We start from the raw sequence: 14,537 nt of genomic DNA, 5'->3' as shown, positions 1-14,537 counted from the left end.
TAAAAGGTGTAGAGCTGTAAAAAGACCTAGAGTGGACACTGAGAGTGTACATAGTTATTATAAAAGTAATTTATATGCTTACATTTCTTTGGTGATGTTTTACATATGTTTCCTATCACAATCCAGTTCAAACAAAAAGTATTGTAAATATTGTAATTGGTTGTATGTGAGATAGGAAATCATGTATCAGTACATTTTTTTATCAGTCCATCCACTCTGTTATTACTTTGTCCACCCTGTTAAGCAGTTTTGTTAAACTCAATTTCTTAAAACAGCACAAATAATCAAATTAATTCAGTGACAATGAAAATGAATTGGAGTATCAATAACATACTTTAGAGAGTGAACAAAAATGCCTTTCAGGCCTTTGTATCTAAAAAAAAAAAAAAAAATCAAATGATGTGTTTGTGAGAAAGTAAATACATTATTCATACATAATATATATTTTGTGATAATTTAATAACTGATATGATAAAGGGACTCATCTATGAAAATGTAAACAATGCCCATAAATTAGAATCATATGTACAATTGTTGTTCATCTGTCCCCAACAGGGTGGACTTTTTTTATCTACCATTTCACTGATTTTGTTTAATAAATGGTTACATTTATTTACCCGAGCTTGACCAAAATCATTTTACAAATGTTTTACATTACCATATCATGAATACACAATTTCTTTTAAAAACTGAGTTTGATTTTCTAAATTTTATGATGTCCAAAATGCACAGAATACCAGGAAAGACACTAAAATTCATTCATGTGAGAAACAAATTAATATTTATTTCCATTTCCTAGTAAGGGCGAAATTTTCCCTTAACATTTTTCCCTTAACATTACTAATAATATATATATATATATATATAATATATAATATATAATATATATATATATATATAATATATAATATATAATATATAATATATATATATAATATATATATATATAATATATAATATATATATATATATATAATATATAATATATAATATATATATATATATATATATATATATACACACACACACATTTATAAATGATCACCATACTATCATTAAATTTACTGTTATTTTAACCTGTCATTATTAACAAGAGCCAAGCAGCCATACGAAAAATCACGACCACAGTTTTGGTCAAAATACCATATTTACTACAGTTAACCTATTACTCTTACAAAACAGTGTGTAAACTTGATAGCAGCCACCACTGTCAACATAAAAAAAATGACAAATTCAACAAGCTGTTTGAATGAGATCCTGTATATACAATAACTGTAAAAGTATACTATAAATTTTACAAAGGGATTAATCCATTATGTGTGTACGGTGTAGTATTGTGTTTAATTTATGTTTACGGTTTGATAGCAAACAAAATTACTTACACAAAATATCAAGCAATGTCAAGAAAATAGACAAAGTCTACCAGTTCCAATTTCCTAGCATGTTAACGGTTTTTAACTTTTACAGTAAGTGTTTCCCTCTGAATCCATAATTTCCCTGCGATTGAAATGTTTCAAATGTCTCTCCTAATCTATGTCTTGGCAAAATTTTGGTTTGCTTTCCATGAACTCTCGAACACTATAAAATAAATCTAAATAAATCTAATTGTTGTATATCAATAGTGGATAGTAATAATAACACTATCCACAGTAGGTGTCGTGCTGCAGATTCCAGATAACAAAGTTTCTGTACACCTGTAAACCGGCTGGCCTAGACTCCTTGTGACTGTAAATCTGTTGTTCCAGGAACTCGCTCTAAGGGCACTGCGTCCCAAACCGGTTCAGCTGCTAATATACTCCCTTTACTCAGCTAGAAAGAATTTGTCGTCACACAGGCTGAGTCACCTTGTTAGAAACGTTGAGAAGTAAAAAGACAATTCTTTATGGAGACAAAAGTGATTTTATGTATCAAAAAAATATATTGGTCATCGTGCCTAACATATAATACAGACAACGTTTTGTTTGGCATATTTTACATTACAATAGTCAGGCTCACAGTCTTATGGCCAAAGAAAAACTGTCCACGCCCCATTGTATTAAATCTAACTACCATAATATTGCATATAATAAAATAATAATCAGTACTATAGTTGTTTTATCTTACATTCAACAGTCTCTTTGGCAGGTTTACCAATAGACACAATGCGTCAGCAGTATGCCTACAGCAACCAGAAAAGCTTGTTCAATAGAAACTCGGATGCCACAACACTTATTCTGCAGGAAGAGTTGACACTGTCCTTTTGTATATTCTTTAGAAGAAGAACGAGGGATCTTCCTCGAGTTTCACTGACCTGTGTCTGACGGCATGTCAGGGTGTGGCTCAAAAACCAAATGAAACTTGGAGAAACCCACTGGGACATATTGTGAAGAGAGCCTCACCTCTGTGTGCACCACTAAAACCAGTTCAGTGCCATTATAATTTATAGAAACACTCCATTAATAATGATATTATTCAAATATAAGTAAGTAAGTGTACAAGAACAACTGGGTGACACTAGAATGAAAGGATTATCAAAGCATGCCATTGTATGAGGCACACATAGGTAAGGCATCTTCAAAGCCGTCCAATAAGAGCAATCCATCTGAACAAAGCACTGTTTGACAGTAATCCAAAAGTAAATATTTAATATAATATGTTTCAGTGTAGTCACAGAAGGTCAGCTCTTGTTTTGTATGATCTCCAGGTTACGTAATAGCTAAAGCAGTCCTAAAATCCAGTCATTTTAGAACTGTATGGCATTTGGCTTTCAAAATTTGGGAGGCTGAATGATGGTTCCAAACTGTAAACCCACAGGGTACATCATCTGGTCTCACTTCCTTCTCCGGCAGCGGCAGCAACAGGCGTAGCATCGTCCCACCTGCTCCTCATCGCTTTCCTTTACGGTGTATCCTGGCTGGTTGTTGTAAGGAGGGGGGTTCTGGCTGCCGTTTCTGGCCTCTCCGTAAACCGGAACACCTGAGGTGTTGTTCTCCCCTGGATTTTTGAAGCTGTTGTAGGGGTTTAAGGAGTTACGGTTGTTGTAGGTGCTCTCTAGGGTCATTGGGTTCATGATGATGGTGCTGGAGTCTCCCTGATCCCGCAACTTGGCACGAGGGATGGTGACGTCACCATAGGGGTTCTCAAGTGAGATATTCATGGTGTCAGGCTGGAGGAGATGGGCAAAAATGAATAATCAAGGGCCTCGGTTTCTGTTTCAGTCTGTTAAAACTCTTGGAACATCATTGGACCCAAATATCAGTTCTTTCTTCAATATCCCTAAGGAAAGAAAATGAATTTCATTGTTCGGAGATTGTTTGCTTGACAAGACATCTTACAAAACACATATTATACAACAAGACCCATTCACACCAATAACGCTAACTATATTAGCATTCACACCAATGCACGCTGCAGTTATGTCGTCTACCGCTGTAAATGTCTGAGCGTTTTAAATTTGAGTGGATTCTGATTGGCTGTATTTATCGTCCATCAGCTGGGATAACAATCACTCTGAAAGTGATTCCAAATTATATCTGGGTCGTTATAATTATTGGCCTAGTTGTGGGGTGGAATTCTATATTCTCATAGAATTAGAGTGATTATTAAAACTTTATGGTTATCGTTATCTTCCTTGGTATAAACGGCGTTCCAGATTGTACTACTTAAAGGGATACTTCACCCAAAAATGAAAATTCTGGCATTTACTCATCCTCAAGTTGTTCCAATCCTGTATGAATTTCTTTCTTCTGCGGAGCACAAAAGATGTCGGTAACCAAACAGTTGATGGGACCCCATTGACTTCCATAGTAATTTTTTCCCCATCAACTGTTTGGTTACCCATATTCTTCAAAATGCCTTGTTTTGTGTTCAGCAGAAGAAAGAAATTCATACAGGCTTGGAAAAATGTGAGGGTGAGTAAATGATTAAAGAATTGATTAATGGTGGGGATTCAGTGACCCATGTCTTTCTGTCTTTATGAATGAGTCAATGAATCACTCACTCAACTGATTCATTCAAATCTGCTGATTCATTCAGAACCAAAACTGACTGCAATTCTGAATAGAATGCTACTCTTACAACTTCTTTCATAAAAAGAAATGGCTTAATACTATGGTATTATGTTATTCTGAATTCAGCCTTTTAGAATGAGACATTGAATCATTCACTCAACCGATTCGTTCAAACGGTTCAATCATGAACTCTTTTTTGCTAGAAAACTTAACGGTTACGGTTTATCGTACTGTCGGTTTGGTTTGGATATTAAAAAAATTAAGCAACTGGCAAAATTGTGACGGAAAATGTAAGTTATTGACTTTATTGAACTGTTGTATAAAATCAATCTCACATTTGCAGTCACGCTTTTGGTTTGAAACCGCCGAGCTGATACTCGGAAAACAACAACTGATGATAGGTTTGTTAAAATAATTTCGTAACATTGAGGATTATAAACGCTCAGTTGTTATTGTACATTTTTATTGCTTAGTTTTTAAGTTATATTATAAGCTCTATGAATAAGACATCACTCTTTCAGCTATTTATTTTTCACCAAATCATTCCTAGATTCAAAGACTAATCTGTTACTTGTAAAAAAACAAATCACAATTAACTTTATCTGTGCCCGTGACCACTGATACAGAAATACAGATAAACTGCTTACCGGCAGAGGCCTGAGGGTGATTTGTTTGGTGGGAATCAGTTTTCACAGCTGCACGCTGTTCCTGCTGAGACTTCTGTTCTTCCGTGTTTCCAAAATAAGGTGAGACCAACCTGAACCACCAGGTTGGAGAGAAAAGGAGGAGGTGGCTATCCAGCTGACCGTGAGTCTTGTTTAAACATGGCAGTGTGTGTATGTAACCCCACCCTTATCATTCAAGCTCAGCTGAAACCACCAGGAGAGTGTGTGTGTGTGTGTGTGTGTGTGTGATGGGGGAGGAGGCTGGTTAAAGTCAGTTCAGGAATGTTAATATTGAATACACTATCATTATAGTTAGACGATATGTTGCAGTAACGATACAATGAAATATACTTTTAATCAAATGAAAACAGTTTGTCCTGTTCCTAAAATTGTAATATGGATGCTGTTATGTAAGATGGTTATCCTTTCTGCAAACATTACATTGCTTGGCACCAGAGTACACCTCTTTTCCACAGCCTTGTTTTAACTCTGCTAAATATTAACAGAATTGACATTTTTAAGTGCTTCTACATGCAAAACTAGATTTAAAAAGGGTGCTTAATGGAATAATGCTGCAATTGAGAGAGAATGAAAAGCTAATGTCTGCTTTGGGTTTGGTTTTTGAAAGGCATTACTAAAAATGTTAGCTTTACATCATCAAAATTTTGTTCAATCATAAGCTCTTTGTAATGCTATGCTTCATTTACAACTTTTACATCCTGACAATTCTTTTGTAATTATGCCATTTTTAGGAACTTAATTTACAGTTTTTTACAATCACTTTGCTACTATCTTCAGAACCTTGATGTCATTTTTCAAAACTCTAGACACAAAACTCAAAACGGTTATCATTTGTAACACAGGCTGTCTAATGTTCAAAACATTGCATTGTGCATTCACCTCTTTAAAGAAATCTTGCACTTGCACAATCATTGGTTCAAAACACAAATTTACTGTGACATACCATTGAAACATAACTATAGATCACCCACACACAAGCAACCGATAGTTTCACTGTGTCATTGCATTTACATTTACATTTAGTCATTTAGCAGACGCTTTTATCCAAAGCGACTTACAAATGAGAGTAGTAGAATCAATTAAATCAACATGAGAACAACAGTATGTAAGTGCTGAGTGAAGTCACAGTTATGTCAGTAAAGTGCTCATAGCGAAACATTTTTTTTTTTTTTTTTTTTTTTAAATAAATAAATACACAGATAGGAGAAGAATATTAGTCAAGGTAAGTGCTACTACTACTGGGTCAAGTGCTGACGAAAAAGATACGTCTTTAGCATTTTTTTGAAAATGGCTAGAGACTCGGCTGCTCGGATAGAGCGTGGTAGGTCATTCCACCAGCCAGGAACAGTCCCGGAGAAGGTCCGTGAGAGTGATTTTGTGCCCCTATGTGATGGCACCACAAGGCGCCGTTCACTTGCAGAACGCAGGTTTCTGGAGGGCGCGTAAGTCTGAAGTAGTGAGTTAAGGTATAGCGGTGCAGAGCCAGCTGTCGTTCTGTAAGCAAACATCAGAGCCTTGAATTGGATGCGAGCAGCTACTGGCAGCCAGTGCAGACTGATGAAGACAGGAGTGACGTGCGCTCTCTTCGGTTCGTTGAAGACCAGTCTTGCTGCAGCATTTTGGATCAGTTGTAGAGGCTTGATAGTGCATGCTGGAAGGCCAGCCAAGAGAGCATTACAGTAGTCCAGTCTGGATAGAACAAGAGCTTGGACAAGAATTTGTGTGGAATGTTCAGATAGGAAGGGTCTAATCTTCCTGATGTTGTACAAGGCAAATCTGCAGGACCGGGTCGTTGCTGCAACATGATCTGTGAAGGTTAGACCATCATCCATCACCACTCCAAGGTTTCTGGCTGTCCTGGAAGGAGTGATGGTTGAAGACCCAAGTTGAACTGAAAGGTTGTGATGAAGTGTTGGGTTTGCACCGATCACAAGCAGTTCCGTTTTTGCAAGGTTGAGTTGGAGGTGGTGGTCCTTCATCCAAGCAGAAATGACTGTCAGGCAGGCTGTGATGCGACCAGCAACCGTCGGATCATCTGGTTGGAATGAGAGGTAGAGTTGTGTGTCATCAGCATAACAGTGATGGGAGAAACCATGATCCTGAATGACCGATCCTAGTGATGACGTGTAGATGGAGAAGAGAAGTGGACCAAGCACAGAGCCCTGAGGTACCCCAGTAGCAAGATGATGTGACTTGGACACCTCACCTCTCCAAGATACCCTGAAGGACCTACCTGAGAGGTAAGACTCGAACCACTGGAGCGCGGTTCCCGTGATGCCCTTCGACATGAGTGTAGACAGGAGGATCTGGTGGTTCACTGTGTCATTGTTCGTACAATCATTAAATATTGTAGAACAAAATAGGTGATACAGGTTTCATTATGTACAGTAAATACATCTCTGTAAAAGTAGTGCAGTAGTAGAGAGAATACTACAGACACAGTGGAATCATTGAACAAAGTTTGTAATATATTGATGTAAAACACTACAGTACAATCACAACATAGGTTTATTTGAATCAAAGCAAAAATAATTAGCTATGAAATAGAAAAGACAGTGCTGTAAAACATCAAATGCAGTGTTCCTCAACTTGTTTGCTTGTACTGTAAGAAACAAAAACAGGAGTGATTACTGTACTTCTACATTGTCATCAACTCTGTGATGTGGATTTGGCCACAGGTTCTCATTTACATCACAATGGATGTTTTCATTAGCCAAACATCTTGGAAAAAACCCAGGCCTGACACAGGTCTGCTGTGATGTCATTGCAGGCGTCATCCATGGCCTGGAGAAGAGTGACTTGTTCATGAGGGTGCCTATCATGAACCTTCCCTCTCCATGCGGAGAAAAATTCCTCAATCGGGTTAAGGAAGGGAGAGTATGGGGGTAAATACAGGGTGGTAAATTGTGCATTGGCCTGAAACCATGCTTGCACCACATGAGCATGATGGAACCTGACATTGTCCCACACAATGACATAGGTCACACCTTCAGCTCTACAAACTTGATCGAGCTCATCAAGAAAGGTGACAAGGAGAGCTGCATTATATGGTTCAATATGAGGTCTGCATCCCACCGCACCATCTTCTGATATAGCTGCACACATGGTAATGTTGGCCCCACGTTGTCCAGGTACTTGGATGGTTGTCCGGTGGCCAATGAAATTCCGACCTCTCCTCCAGATTAAAACCTGCCTCATCCAAATATATGAATTTGTGATGGTCATCATCAGCATCCAGCTCCATGACCCTCTAAAAATACATTTTGGAAAGAGATTTAGAGATTACTGTACAGTGTAGAATTTTTGGGAATGTTTTTACAACAGCCATCTTGAAGCTTTCATGATTTACAGTAAACATGGAAGATTGTTTGTCTGTTTCCATACAACTATGCATTAAGAGTAATGCAACAGTTACTTATCATTTTGAGCAGTTGTATCAATTGATAGATAATTGTAAGGAAATGAATAGACACTCATTTGAAATGTAATGTGTGAATTGCCTTTTGAAATAGTAGTACTTTGATGTTAAGTTGTGTCATATTGAACAGGTGATTTTTGTTTAATGAACAAATGATCTAAGTTTTATGTGGATTGTTTCCAAGCAATTGAGAAAAAGGTTAGAGTTTTGAAAAATGTGCATTTTGATCATTGGTTTTGAGTTTTGTGTCTAGAGTTGTGAAAAATGACATCAAGGTTCTGAAAATAGTAACAAAGTGATTGTAAAAAAACTGTAATTAGCAGTCTACATACAATGCATATTTGTAAAAAAAAAAAAAAAAAAAAAAAAAGTCATTTACTTCACGTTTCAAACTTTCATTCATCTTTGAAACAAAAATGAAAATAGTTTTAAAGAAACCTGAGAGATTTGTCTCTCCATTAAAATTTGCAACCAAAACTAGTTCATAAAGCCAGTATACACAAGCTTAAGTTTATCATATTTGATGTGTTCTATGTATGTGCATTGATCAGTGTTTATATGTGAATGAAAGTCTAAATTAAATCTGTTCATCATATAAAGTGATTATGCCTCTGCAGAAGACTTGAATTAAATCATTTGATTCAAATGAATTAAGTTTATAATGTCTTGAACCTGTTGAAGCATCAAATTTGTGTTAGCGTAGACTTTCAATAGAGGGACAGATATCTTTGCGTTTCAAAGATGAACAAAACTCTCATGTGTTTGAAACAACATTGATGACAGTATTTTTCTGGTGAACGAACACTTTAAGAAACATGGAGGTATGCAATTTCTGCTAACTCTGATCAAAATATTCCTATGAATCAAAGCTGTATTCACAAAACATCTTAAGGCTAAAAGTAGCTTCTAATTTGTTGATTTAGGAGAAAATCTTAAAAATAATGGGCGTGTCATTTAGCTTTTCTTGGTAAATAAAGCTTCTAGTGCACACATACAACAAGACATATAATAAAAATAAAAATATGAAATGTACAGAATAAGCATACAAATATGAACATATTTACATATAATACTATTATGGACAATAAATATGTTTTTTACATACAGGTGTATCTCAATGAATTAGAATGTTGTGGAAAAGTAAATTTATTTCAGTTATTCAACTCAAATTATGTAACTTGTGTATTAAATAAATTCTGTGCACACAGACAGAAGTACTTTAAGTCTTTGGTTCTTTTAATTGTGATGATTTTGACTCCACATGATTCCACATTTAAATCACATTCTTCAACAAATTAGAATACTTCATAAGATCAATTAAAAAAAGGATATTTTAAACAGAAATGTCAGGCTTCTGAAAATCACTCAATACTTGGTTGGGTCTCCTTTTGCCTGAATTACTGCATCAATGCGGTGTGGCATGGATGCAATCAGCCTGTGGCACTGCTCAGGTGTAATGGAAGCCCAGGTTGCTTTGATAGCGGCCTTCAGGTCATCTGCATTGTTGGGTCTGGTGTCTCTCATCTTCCTCTTGACAATACCCCTTAGATTCTCTATGGGGTTCAGGTTGGGCGAGTTTGCTGGCCAATCAAGCACAGTAACACCACGGTCATTGAACCAGCTTTTGGTACCTTTGGCAGTGTGGACAGGTGCCAAATCCTGCTGGAAAATGAAATCAGCATCTCCATAAAGCTTGTCAGCAGAAGGAAGCATGAAGTGCTCTAAAAATTTCCTGGTACATGGCTGCGTTGACTGTGGACTTCAGAAAACACAGTGGACCAACGCCAGCAGATGACATGGCAGCCCAAATCATCACTGACTGTGGAAATTTCACACTGGACTTCAAGCAACATGGTTTCTGTGCCTCTACACTCTTCCTCCAGACTCTGGGACCCTGATTTCCAAATTAAATGCAAATTTTACTTTCATCTGAAAAGAGGACTTTGGACCACTGAGCAACAGTCTAGTTCATTTTTTCCTTAGCCCAGGTAAGACGCTTCTGACGTTTTCTTTGGTTCAGAAGTGGAATGTGACAGTCGGAAGACGTCTGTGTGACTTAACCAAAGCACATCATTGGCTAAACTAAGGTCTTCTCTTACCAACAAAAAAAAAAAAAGAGAATGCTCTGTTAAAAAGACAGTGGCAAGGAAATTAACACAAAGTGTATGTTGCCATATGGCAACACTATGCCGTAGAGGGTTAAATATTCTAATAATTTGAGATACTGATTTTTTTATTTATTTTGATGAGCAGCAAGCTGTAATCATCAAAATGAAAACTATATATATATATTTTGGCAAGGGGGGCGTGGTTTAGTGAACCCTGCAGTGGGGGAGAGCGTCAAGAGATGCGCAGTGAGTGAGTGGGTTAGGCGCAAATAACAAACACTGTTGCAGTAATTGGCGTGGAGAGGGTATAAAACGCCAGGAGAAACAGGAGCAAGTGAGAGCGAGAAGGACTGCTGGCTGCACACTCCAGGACTGTTGTGTTTATTTTGGTTGGAGTGATTTATTGTTGATTTGTGACTGTTTTGTGCCTGTCTGCACACCCTTTATTTTGTGATTGAAATAAAAAGCAGCCAGTAGTCAAAAGCCAACCCTGTTGTCTTCCCTCTGTAGCGAATTAACTCAAAGGGGAAATATTAATAATTATTATTAACTCAATATGATTTATTAATGATGGTTAATTATGAATATGTAAATCTGTTAATCAGATTTACTGGATATAGCTACATTAATCTTAATATTACAATCAATTAACCTGTTGTCCAGGCAACACTTAGTGTTGATTGTTTAACAATTCTAAAAAAGAAAAATAACATTCTTATCGCACCGTGCTACTTAGAGCATAGGTTCGGGGTCTATATCACTTAAGAGGCAATTCATTAGCAGATGGAGTCAGAACCAAACATGTATTGTGCACAATCTTTATTAACTAACTCACAAACACATAACTAAACTAACAAACACATAACATAACATACACAAAGGGTCACACACATATGTAGGTCAGAATGAGTAATGATAGAGTTGAACAGGAAGAGGTACTGTTACTAGAGCTATAGGAAAAAGTCAAAGACAATCTGGAAAGGACTCATCAGTTTCTTTGAGCAATAGCAAAGGTAAGTCTTACAAATCAATACTAAATCGCTGTTTAGCATTAAAATGTACGATACTTGCGAGATGCCTTTAGGCTGAGGAGCGTCGGATCTGCAGGTTGAGGATAACTCTTGAAGTTATCATCTGAAGTTGTTGCCAGTCTGTTGGGTGATGAGCACATGGCTGGGTGTCGTAGGCTGGGGCCTACCGGCCTTGTGGGCCGGGCCTAGAGAGGCCGGCCGCAAGGAAACCTGTTCAGTCGTCCAGAAGCAAGGAAGAAGAGAGGGAGTGGCACTGTTCGCTGGTTTTTAACCTCTGGTCAAAGTCACACCTCTCAGTTGTTGAACAGACCAATGAAGATGTTGTAATTCCGGGTGGCAACACCCCTCCTGTCAGGGCTTTTACAACCCAGAAAGATTAACAAGCTGAGTTCTTGAATCAGATCTATTAAAGATTCTTGAAATACTGATGTGTTGCACAGGTATGGACATACCGCATACACAAGTATTTAAATCTTCCCGCTACGAACGCATAGACACTAAACATGGCATGATTGAAGTTACCTTAAATGTCATATAACTTAAAACTCATAAAACATGTAAATACAATGACTGCAATACAACACAGTTATAATAGATACAATTTCCTGGGAATATGCCTGTTCATTTATAGAATTAATGCAGTAACGTCTTTGTTCTGTGTGGAAAATGCAGGGAAGATGCAGATTTCCTGTGTCTCTGCACTGCTCTCAATGTGGCAGCACATTCCTCAGTGCAATAAACTTCTCGGGGGATGGGGACAGTCAAATCCCAGAGTGAGCTTAAAACTATTGGTGAATTAACAAATAATTGTGTCTGATTTGTCATTATACCTCCTACATCACGAACATTGTTACATTAATATATATATATATATATATATATTTTTTTTTTTTTTTTTTTTTTTTTTTACATTTAGAAATGCATTTGTCGCACCACAGTTAAATTAACTGCAAGACAACTTAAATGATTAGTTCACTTCAGAATTAAAATTCCCAGATAATTTACTCACCTCCATGTCATCCAAGATGTTTATGTCTTTCTTTCTTAAATCGAAAAGAAATGATGGTTTCTTATGAGGAAAACATACCAGGATTTTTCTCCATATAGTGGACTTCAACGGCTACCAAAAGGTTGAAGGTCCAAATCGCAGTTTCAGTGCAGCTTTAAAGGGATCTACATGATCCCAGCCGAGGAATAAGCATCTTATCTAGCAAAACGATCGCTCATTTCCTAAAAAAATTAATTTATATACTTTTTTAACCACAAATCCTTGCACTAGCTCTGCGATGCGGCAAGCATTACATAATCACGTTGGAAAGGTCACACATGATGTAAGCGGAAGTACCGCAGTACTTCATTTTCTCCTTCAACTTCAAAATCGTCTGACATTTTAACCAGCCAATGTCTTCAGCATGCTATGTTTCGATTAACAGTGAATTTAGCTGATGAAGTCAATATAGTGGAACTGCACTCAGCATTTATTAATATTTGTTAATGTTAATTTAAACATTTACTAATACATTATTAAAATATTGTTAACATTTGTTAATGCACTGTGAACTAACATGAACAAACAATGAACAACTGTATTTTCATTAACTAACATTAACGAAGATTAGTAAATAAAGTAACACTTTATTTTAAGGTGTATTTGTTACACTGTAAATATAAATAAGTACTGAGTAATATTAAGTAACTACATGTACTTACCATAGGGTTAGGTTAAGGGTTTGGTTTGGTTTAGGGTTAGTTGCACGTAACTATGCATAATTTATAGTTATTACTATAGTAACTGCATGTAACATATGTAACAATGACACTGTAAAATAAAGTGTTACCCAAATGTATTGCTCATGGTTAGTTCAAGTTAGTTAATACATTAACTAATGTTTAATTAATTAACCTTATTGTAAAGCGTTACCCATTTTCTTTAAAGTATCCTTGAAAAGAGGCTTTGACTTGTCAAACAGTGTTGGCTTTTTCTGGACCTTGGCGATTAACTTCTCCGCAATGTTGTTTGCCATTTTAAATCCGTGAGCCCTTAAATTAGAATGGATTCTGATTGGCTTTCAGTGTTTTATCGTTCAACAGCTGGAACAAAATTGTTCTGAAAGTGATCCTAACGTTATCGTTTCTCTATATCGTCATCGTTATAGCTGTGATGTGGACACTGCTATTCTTTTATATTTAGAACGATTTTTAGAACTATATCTTTATCGCTATCTTTATAGTTATCATTCTTGGTGTGAATGGGTCTTTAGTCTTTGCACGTTCGCTTTGTAAACATTTGCTCGGTACTTCTGCCTTCATGACCTTCCCAAAGTGATTACGTAATGCGTGGTGCATCGCAGAGCTAGTGCAAGACAAGCATTTGTGGTTAAAAAGTATATAATTTTTTTTTTTTAGAAAATGCCAGATTGTGAAACAATCTCTAGATAATTCCCTTATACCTCGGCTGGGATTATGTCGACTCGAGCCCTTTGAAGCTGCATTTAAATTTGGACCTTCAAGCCGTTGGTAGCCGTTGAAGTCAACAATATGGAGAAAAATCCTGGAATGTTTTCTTCAAAAACCTTAACTTCTTTTCAACTGAAGAAAGAAAGACATAAACATCTTGGATGACATGGGGATGATACAGTAAGTATGTCATATATAAGTAATAGATATTAGATAAAATGTCACATCAAATGGTATTTATTTTAGAAAGCTTTATTCACAAAAAGAAGTTTGTTTGGTTTCAAAATAGACATTATGTTCAAAATAAAGACAAAAAAATGAATGTAACCCTATGGTTGTCAAACATTAGTGGATCATGTTCATAGTTAATGAGATGAACTACACCTGTGGTTACTCTGCTAGGACACCTGTGTGAAATCACTGACACACCAGTTGAAAAAAAATCACTGTGAAAAATGGCTCTGAAAAGCCACATTCTATGAGAAAGTCCAAAATCATTTGTTTACAGGATGATACTTGGTTTCATGTGACATCTAATGCAATGTCTTTAAGATATTTTTAAGTCTCTCTAAAGTGTCAAAAATGTTATGGACCTACTAGGCCTATTTTTTATTTTTTTTTAATCTGAAATCTTAATGCTGAAAAAAAAAAGGATTTGGTAACTACACACACACATACACACACATACACACACAATAGCTTAAAGCAATTCTTTTCTCTCTATGTGGTTCATTTTGTCTGCAGCTACTCTTTAACCATATGCTTTACAGTTTGATCACAATGCAAATGCTTGTAGTTATTCTTTGACCAGGTTGTACTCTGCAAGTCTAGGTTGTCCTGATGGAATG

The 14,537-nt window shown here is 36.4% G+C and overlaps 1 protein-coding gene across 1 annotated transcript; it reads right to left on the bottom strand.

Annotated features, from left to right (window-relative positions):
• Positions 1–1,023: 1,023 nt before the first annotated feature.
• On the bottom strand, positions 1,024–4,719 carry si:ch211-202f5.3 (uncharacterized). The gene is made up of 2 exons (XM_067407601.1): positions 4,637–4,719; positions 1,024–3,255 (listed from the first exon to the last, which is right to left on the bottom strand). The coding sequence occupies exon 2, from the start codon at positions 3,134–3,136 to the stop codon at positions 2,810–2,812; it is 327 nt and encodes a 108-aa protein (XP_067263702.1). The 5' UTR covers positions 3,137–3,255; positions 4,637–4,719; the 3' UTR covers positions 1,024–2,809.
• Positions 4,720–14,537: the final 9,818 nt, after the last annotated feature.

This window comes from Chanodichthys erythropterus, chromosome 13, assembly GCF_024489055.1.
Source record: "Chanodichthys erythropterus isolate Z2021 chromosome 13, ASM2448905v1, whole genome shotgun sequence".
Taxonomy (NCBI): Eukaryota; Metazoa; Chordata; class Actinopteri; order Cypriniformes; family Xenocyprididae; genus Chanodichthys; species Chanodichthys erythropterus.
Note: the sequence above shows the minus strand (reverse complement) of the source record. Positions and strands in the feature narration are given on the sequence as shown.

What these genes read in the sequence shown, in the direction of transcription:
- si:ch211-202f5.3 (XM_067407601.1), bottom strand. Translation starts at nt 3,136, where the DNA reads ATGAATATCTCACTTGAGAACCCCTATGGTGACGTCACCATCCCTCGT.